At 35.6% G+C, this 9,077-nt stretch overlaps 1 protein-coding gene across 4 annotated transcripts; it reads right to left on the reverse strand.

The window, feature by feature from the left end:
• Nucleotides 1–235: 235 nt before the first annotated feature.
• LOC106881372 (protein THEM6) lies at nucleotides 236–8,771 on the reverse strand. Of its 4 annotated transcripts, none has more exons than XM_052969317.2 (4): nucleotides 7,955–8,385; nucleotides 5,335–5,413; nucleotides 4,971–5,170; nucleotides 236–3,373 (listed from the first exon to the last, which is right to left on the reverse strand). In XM_052969317.2, the coding sequence occupies exons 1-4, from the start codon at nucleotides 7,964–7,966 to the stop codon at nucleotides 3,140–3,142; spliced, it is 525 nt and encodes a 174-aa protein (XP_052825277.1). In that variant the 5' UTR covers nucleotides 7,967–8,385; the 3' UTR covers nucleotides 236–3,139. The 4 variants fall into 4 exon arrangements, with proteins under 4 accessions (XP_052825277.1, XP_014787221.1, XP_089211032.1 ...); XM_014931735.3 differs by lacking the exon at nucleotides 7,955–8,385 and adding an exon at nucleotides 7,644–7,713; XM_089354906.1 differs by lacking the exon at nucleotides 7,955–8,385 and adding an exon at nucleotides 7,308–7,708.
• Nucleotides 8,772–9,077: the final 306 nt, after the last annotated feature.

Consider the following 9,077-nt stretch of genomic DNA (forward strand, 5'->3'; position numbering starts at 1 on the left):
TATATATATATAATGTATACATATTTTTACATAAAGTAATATATATATATATATATATATATATATATATATATAGCATGGCCCACAGCTATACATAAATAAAGTAATATATATATAGCATGGCCCACAGCTCATGAGCTGAAACTAGATAAAATGAAAAATTTACTTAATTAACAAAATGTACATATAAACATTTTACAAGCAAAACTAAAGCAAAACACAGAAACCATTGATGTACAATAAACGAGGGAGCTTTATAAATTAAGAGGAAGCCGATTAAGTCTGTAAGTGATAAACACTCAAAGGACACTAGGTTAAACCATTTTGGGCAAACAGATCTTCACATTAAACAGAGTTCTTTTTCAGGTTTATGACAACCACCCTTATAATTAGCTGGATACAATTATTATATTACTAGTACTTATTATATCAACCCCAGTTGATTTGAACCTCCATAGCATTTGGGAATAGACCAGTGCAATATGTAACTAAATGGGTTAAACCAAACTTTTAGAGGAAGGGGAGTGATGTGTTGTAATATTTATCATTCCCAAAGATATTATGAGTTGCAACTGTGTATCAGAACCATTTCAGATTAATTAGGTAAGAATTCACATGTATACCCATAGTTATCTATACACACATTCACACAATTGTTTTTGCCTGTTTTTCCTGTATCTATACACACGTTCACACAATTGTTTTTTCCTGTTTTATATTTGTTTATCGAATTAGTTCATAGATACGTATTCATACACAAATACATTTATAATTACATGTGTAACCTACACTAAGTCACTGACAACTCAGGTATAAAAAAAAAAAAAAAAAATCATGAAGTTTTGTATACTGATCAACATAAAGTTTTAGATCAGTAAGTATGTACACAAACTCCAACAAGGATGGCTTAAAATGGTTACAACCTATCACTGAGTTGCAGGCCAAAAAAACTGATAAAGTAAACTAAGGTTTAAAATCAAAAGCAAATGTGATTCAGTCAAACGTTACATCTAGCATGAGACCAGCAAAAGAGATTTAATCACAAGAGAAGATGAATTCGACACCTCATAACAAATCTCCTCAGGGAAAAGAGGTCACTGAGCTTTGTTTTGAATCACTGACCTAAGCCTTTTATACCGACATGATATCAAGATATGTAAGTTTGATCACAAAACAGAATGCAGCCAACTTTTCATAGCAAGCTTTCTGATTTGTGTGGTCTGCCTTAAGTCACTGGATTTTAACTTCTGAACCAGTGACTTAAGGTCTAAAACCAAATAGGTCTCATGCATTGATGTAACTGAGACTGACAAAACAGGAGAAAGAGTAGAATGAGATTACCAATTTTTTTTTTTTTTTAATGATAGGAAAATCTCTGTCCAGTCAATGTTACCAACATCACTAACCTTGAACTTAAGTTTGACCACCATAAACCAATAGTAGAAAACTTTTATACAAAGTGAAAAAAATATATTAGGAAGAATTCTTCTGTATGTTGTATTTTGTTTCATTTCTTTTTACGCCCATTTTTCCATACCATTTATTATACAGGTATTTTACTGAGGTATTGTTTTATAGCCTGATGCTCTTCCTGTCACTAACCCTTGTTTTTCAAAACATGTATTTTATTTTAATTGCATGATATCAGGGATAAACCAATGATTTCAGCATGAAATCTTTGACTTTATAAAAGACTACCATTATTTTGCTTATTCTATATTTCTTTCATGGTTTACATAAACCATTTACAACAAATCAAAAGTCATCATTGCTATCATAATCATCCACATTCTTATTACTATCAATATTAAAGTGGTGAAATGGTGATATGAAATGTTAGATCAATTGCCTTTCGGTATCTGGTTCTGTCCATCTACATTACGAGTTCAAATCCTGCCGGAATCAACAAAAACAAATACCAATCATATGCTACAATGACTCAATCAGTTATATCTCACTCTTAAAAATTTGTGACCTTATGACAAAGGGAGGAATCGTCATTGTCATTGTTGTCATCATCATCATCATCATGTATTTTATTTTATGTGCATGATATCAAGAACAAACCAATGATTTCAACATGAAATCTTTGACTTTGTAAAATCTAAATGATATAATTCAGGAATAGAGAATGAAGTTGGAATAATTCTACTTTGTAAAATAACTTTAAAAAATATATTCTAACTACTGTCCTAAGACAATGCAGTAACCTCTGGAAAACATTTCCAGCAAACAATCTCAAATTACAAACCTAAAATCTTTTGACACCAACCGTAGTTCTATGATACAAACTTATTGTTTTAAATCGACCTAAATTAAAATCTTCCATCAAATTTTCACAATCATTTAAGTTCTAAACACCAGTTTAATAATGACAGTTATTTTACCATATTAATTGAAACAAAGACAGTGTATTTCTACAGAAACATAGTAACAAAGGTTAAACCATTTTACTCAATAATATCTAATATATTAGTATTCTAAATTGTTAACCTAATTATCATTTTCATTACAGTTAATAGAGCAGAGAAAATGAAACATAGAGCTTTACTTATCTTCTGTTCAGTCAACTGAAGAGAAACTACCATTATTTAGCTTACTCTATATTTCTTTCTGCTTCACACAAACCGTTTCTAACAAATCAAAAGTCATCATTGCTATTATAATCATCAACATTTTTATTATTATTAATATTGAAGTGGTGAAATGATATGAAATGTCAGATCAGTAGTCTTTCATATTTGGTTCTGTCCATCTATATTATGGGTTCAAATCCTGCTAGGGTTGACAAATAACAACTACTAGTCATATGCTACAATGACTCAGTCAATTATATCTCTCTCTTAAAAATTTATGACAGTGGGAGAAATCCTCATCATTATCACCACCACCATTATTATTATTATCATTATCATTATTATTATTATTTGCTTCAAAAAGCAAACCAAAAGATGATTTTTCCATAAGAAAAAATATATTTGATATGTTAATGTATGAGTTAATAACAAATGTTGGTCAACAACAACAAAAACATTAAACATTTAAAAAACAAAACCAAAAAAATAAATAGTAGAGAGGTGGTCAAAAGTTTCTAAGACCTCACAGGGAAACTTAATTGGTTAATTAATTAGGTAATTAATTAATTAGTCTTCCGTAGCTTTTCACTTGACAGTTGGTTACTCTCAATCCATTTTTGTAGCTCTGGACTCACATTGGGTGCGACTATATTTCTTCCTTCAATTTCATAAATAAGGTCTTGTGGCGTGACTCCCAACAAAGCCAGGTTTATATAAACAACAGCACAGATGAACTTATCTTTTTGTCGTTCAAATACGTGTTGCAAATATATAGCTTTACTGTCCCAGGTGAGAATCTATAAGAAAAAGCAAAAGATATGAGAGAAAGGGAGTGTCTGTGTTTGTTCATCACTCACTACATACATCTGTGTGAAGGCAAATGACTTAGTGGTTATGATATTTGGCTTGAAATCATTAGGTCATGAGTTCAATTCCCAGCGACGCATTGTGTCTTTGAGCAAGACACTTTATTTCACGTTGCTCCAGTCCACTCAGCTGGCAAAAATCGAGAAGTACCTGTATTTCAAAGGGACAGCCATGCCACATTCAGTGTTATGCTAAATCTCCCTAAGAACTACATTAAGGGTACATGTGTCTGGAGTGCTCAGCCACTTGCACTTTAATTTCACAAGCAGGTTGTTCCGTTGATCAGATCAACTGGAACCCTTATTATCGTAACCAACAGAATGTCAGCTACATCCATCTCTAACCATCTACCATTCTCTGCTCACACTGTTATCAAATTACCTACTTTTCTTTCCCCACAAATTCATTGCCTATATTCTCCCTTATATTTACCTTCTTGTACCTTGAAAGTATGCTCTGGCACCCTGTCCCCATTAACTTTATGTTCCTTTTACATGGAGTAACCATATATCTCATCTGTAGCAAGACACCTGTACTTGTTCCTTTATCTTTCAACACCTCTTCTTCTCTCAAATATACTCCCACTCAATTTTTTTGTTGTTGTTGGCACTCCGTCGCTTACGATGACGAGGGTTCCAGTTGATCCGATCAACGGAACAGCCTGCTCGTGAAATTAAAGTGCAAGTGGCTGAGCACTCCACAGACACGTGTACCCTTAATGTAATTCTCGGGGATATTCAGCGTGACAAGGCTGACCCTTCGAATTACAGGTACAACAGAAACAGGAAGTAAGAGTGAGAGAAAGTTGTGGTGAAAGAGTACAGCAGGGTTAGCCACCATCCCCTACTGGAGCCTCATGGAACTTTAGGTGTTTTCGCTCAATAAACACTCACAACGCCCAGTCTGGGAATCGAAACCACGATCCTATGACCGTGAGTCCGCTGCCCTAACCACTGGGCCATTGCGCCTCCACTCCCACTCAATAAAGAGGGCTTTTTCTTTCTTTTCTTTGTCTTACAAGTAATTTCATGACTTCACTACTGCTGATGTTATGAAAAAAGCATCCAGTACACACTGTGTAGTGGTTGGCATTAGGAAGGGTGTCCAACCATTGAAACCATGCCAAAACTAACACTGGAGCCTGATGTAGCTCTGCAGTTTGTAAGATTTTTTCAAACTATCCAACCCATGTCAACATAGAAAACAGATATTAAATGAAGAAGATAATGATGATCTTACACATATGCATAGACATTGTTTTGTAATTGTAAGATGTTCAGTCCCAGTTAAGGCTCTTCAGGCAATTGCCCTTTCTTGTAGCCCTTGACTGGATTTGGTAGAGAGAGACTGAAAAAAGCCTGTCAAATATATAAATATATATATCACACATATATATATATATAGAATGCCTTTGACTATAGATCGACTTATCCCTTTCTGAAATTTCAGGACTTGTGCCTCTATTAGTAGCAATTATAGGTCTGTTGGATCAAGGGTAACCAAAGGTTGAACAACAACATCTTTTACCTTTGTCTTAATTGTGTAAATATCAAACAACTGGATGGAGCGCCTGTATCGGATGGTTGAAGCCTTCACTAACATTCGACCTCTTGTCTTCAAGCCACTGTTACGGATCCAGAACGAAAAGCGTGCCCAGTCACACTCACGAAGGTAGCGTGCATTGTTCATATGCCACTGGAAATCCATGTCTGTAGTGAGGCAGATAGCTGAGTGAAGGAAAACAAGAAATCAAAGAGAGTGGCATAAATGCTAGCAGTGGTAATGGTAACGGAAGTTATAGTAAATATTAATGTAACTACACATACATATACAAACTCACACACAAATGGGTAGACAGAAACTGTGTAAAAGCTCATCTGATAAACTGTACCTTTTCTTGAATGGTTTAAAACTTCCCTTGTAAGGCATTGACTGAGATTTACCAAGCAGTGATTTAACATGATTGGAAGCTGAAATTTCAAATGACCATAATGATTACATTTGTGTTATGGTTAGATTATAAATATGAGAAGTGAACATTACATACGTGTGTGTATGTGTGTGTGGGTGTGACTTTGCAGTTTCACGTTGAATTCACAAATGAGAGATTTATCTAGAAACTGAATAGACATTGTGCTTCACTTTTTGACTATTCCATAAAGATTTTTGGTTAAAAAAGAAATTTCAAGGAAACCCAACAAAAACATTTCCTTCTTACCTTTCCAGAAAGCTGATCTGAGAACGTGCATTCCCCATATTGATTTGGCACCTTATTACTAACAGTACTTTAGTCTTTGAACTCACCAGTGACCTGTTCTCTTTAGTACACCTGAGCATTGTATACAATAAGATCATTATCATTATTTCTCAAATTGATTTGGTCCTCATTACTGACAGTAATAGGAATCAAATTATTGGTAGGCTGTGGTTTGAGGCCGAATGTTCTCCATATTGATCTGGTATTTATTCCAAACAGCTATTACTGGTAGACTCTTGTCTGAAAATCTACATTCCCTAGATTGATATGACAGCTTCCCTTTTAGCTAATTTAGTGTCTGGTCTGAAACAGAATATATTGATCTTGTACCTATTCATCAAATAATCTAGTATCTATTCCTGATAGCTAGGTGAACTGACAAGTAGAATCTATTCTGAGGCTGAACAACCTTACACCGATCTTGTGTCTATATCTGACAATAAGATAATATTCTTGTTTAGCTAGATCATCTTTGATTGAGCAGAACTGTGAGCAGAATTATGTTCCAGCTTCGTCTTTTTATATATTCAGGACAACATTAACCAATGTGTCTTACTTTTTAGCCACTGACCCTACTTTCTAAGACAGAGAGCAAAATTTGGGTGCTATTTCTACCAGATCAAGCCACTGAGTTGAGACTCATTTGTTCCTCTGAGGTAATGTAGATGTAATAAGCATTCTGCTTAGATTCAATGAAAAACAGCCCGATTTGAAGTTCAGAAACATGTGTATACATATACAGTGGAAATAAACAGGTATATGAGTTGTCTGCGAGATAACAAACGACAGAAAGATGTCGGGTATGGGGTTAATAAATGAGAGCGAGAAGGAGGGAAGGAAGGAAGAACAGATGTTATCAAATAAATAGAAAACAATGCAAAGTTGCTTTGAAGTAAATGATAAAGCGATATATTGATCGCTTTGCCAGATATAGCCTTATATACATATGTATGTACGTATATGTATATATATATATATATATATATATATATATATATATATATATATATATATATATATATATATATATGAAAGGGGGTCGTCCAAGGCAAGCGTGAGAGATAAAGGAACGAACGAAAAAAACATGAATACTTGAGAAAATACGTACATTCATACACATACATTTCTACACAGTTTGTTTATATACATACATACATACATACATACATACATATATATATATATATATATATATATATATATATGTCCTACATACATATACATATATAAAAAGCCCCAAATGTTTTCCTTTTAATTCCTTTTTGCTACCTGCTTGACGTTTTTAGCGCAATGTTACGAGATATACTGAGTGCGCTTAGCGAGAGGGAGACAGGATGAGAACTAAGACATGCTGCAAATGATGAACTGCGACACTTACATCAACACTAGGATAACACGAGTAACAAATGATCGAGGGTTTAGGGTGCAACCCCCATAACACTTTTTTGTTACTTGGAGGTCTCTAGCAGGCTCTATTTAGACCGAAATAATTCGTAGTAGTTTTTAGAGGTTACAGTTTCATTGCTTCTCTATAATGAGTTATTATTATTTTATTACATAAGCTAGCGTTATAAATAAGACATAGCAAGTTCCAGTGCACTTCATACCTTCTATATTTTGTTTTTATCGATCCCATCGTTTTCTGGCGGAAGAAAGATGATATAATTTCTCGGTGATGTTTGACCGAATCAGTTGTAAAAATAAAACAAAATACTTTCAAGACTACAGAAGTCTAAGATGGGTAAATAAGGCAGCATTAAATTCGTGTCCTTTCCTAAGGGTAATTACAGTAGCAGGAGAGGAATGATTCTAACCAGAACTGGAAAACATGCCGAAAGCTTTAACTTTACGCTATTGTAGAGTCGAGATGACCCTTTATGCTATGGTACAGACGATGATTTAAGCTCAAATAATAACAATATTTAAAAAATTGTGGTGATTACTTTAAACCCCAAATCAATCCTGATCGAGCAGACCAACGATCAAAAACATTGTAGCTGTTACTTCCTTGTAGGTATAACCCTATTCTCTTTCTTTCTTTCTATTTGTGTGTGTATATTGCTTATTGTCAAATGTGTCCGTCATTATTTAAGACGGTAGGGGGTATTTGGCTGCTGTTTCTAGCAAATCGAGGAACCGTATGATGAGATTAGTAAGAAAAAAAAGCACTAATCAATGATAGACACTAACAAGCGCAGGGGTTATAAGAACAAAAAACAAGGTTTACTTTTTTTTTTCTTGATACGAAACATACCTTTGTAACCATCTTCCTCCATCACGTCTCTCCTGCCTATCAGCTTGGTAAGAAGGACATTTCCAGTAACGACCAGCACTGTCCGAATAAAATAGTGGACATCGAAGAGGACATAAGCTGCCAGCACGATGTAGCAACTGTAGTTCTTGAAAATGCCGCCGATTTTGGCAAAAGACATTTCGTAAATCATGGTCAGACGGCGATGCGAACCTGGGACACAGGACAGTTGGGTGGCATGGAGGGAGAAATAGAGCTGATAATTAGAAAGGTATTAGTTGTTCGTTAGCTACGGAGTGTCCGGCTGAGCTGTTCGTTCATGGCTTCTAGAGGTTGATTACAATGAGCCGGTACTGTGAGGTGAAGGAAGAGCTGGAACGTCCGTCTGAGATAGTGTAATGATGAATGATGGATGAGAAAGAGCCATCCAGTACAACAGGGAGAGAAAGGCGAGAGAAGCAGATTGGTGGTGTGAGGTAACAGGCCAGCAAATGAGGTGGGGGTGAGAGACTGAGAGAAACAGACAGAGCGAAAGAGCGGGAGAGAGTAGAAGTAGATTGGTGGAGATGAGAGGTAACAGGCCGGTAAGTAAAAAGAGGGGATTGGCACGAATAAAGGGAGGGAGAAGGAGAGAAAGAAAGACACACAGAGAGAAGAAAGTGCCAAGTTGGGGGAATGCGAGTGAAAGGAAGAGAAACAGACAGAGTAAAAGAGAGGTCAGAGAAATGCTCGGATAAGGTGAAGAGAAGGCAGAGAGAAAAGAGAAATATAGAAAGAGACGAGGGAGAGAGAGAGAGAGAGAGTAATGCTGAGAAGTAATGTACCGGTAAGTGAAGCGGTAGGGAAAGGTGGGGCGGGGGAACCGCTGCGGTAAGAAAGATAACATGATAAAGGAGAGGAGTGGGAGGAGACGGTATAAAGAGAAAGTAACTTTCCGTTTACTCCGACTGATGTACTATTGTAGTTTTAATAGGAAAGTGAAAGAGGAATTATTGCTTTCAAGTTTTGGCACAAAGCCAGCAATTTTAGGAGAGGGTATCGGTCAATGTAATCGACCTCAGTTCTTGACTGGTACTATATTTTGAAGGGCAAGGTCGACCACGGGCGAGTCTGAACTGAGAATGCA

This window comes from Octopus bimaculoides, chromosome 7 (assembly GCF_046866305.1).
Source record: "Octopus bimaculoides isolate indiv1 chromosome 7, ASM4686630v1, whole genome shotgun sequence".
Taxonomy (NCBI): Eukaryota; Metazoa; Mollusca; class Cephalopoda; order Octopoda; family Octopodidae; genus Octopus; species Octopus bimaculoides.

Excerpts from the sequence above, each read along its gene's own strand:
- LOC106881372 (XM_014931734.3), bottom strand. The coding sequence starts at position 8,144 with ATGATTTACGAAATGTCTTTTGCCAAAATCGGCGGCATTTTCAAGAAC. Across the intron at positions 5,171-7,954 it reads GGAGGAAGATGGTTACAAAG|CTATCTGCCTCACTACAGAC; the intron begins GTATGTTTCGTA and ends TCCTTCACTCAG. Across the intron at positions 3,374-4,970 it reads TTTACACAATTAAGACAAAG|ATTCTCACCTGGGACAGTAA; the intron begins GTAAAAGATGTT and ends TTTTTCTTATAG.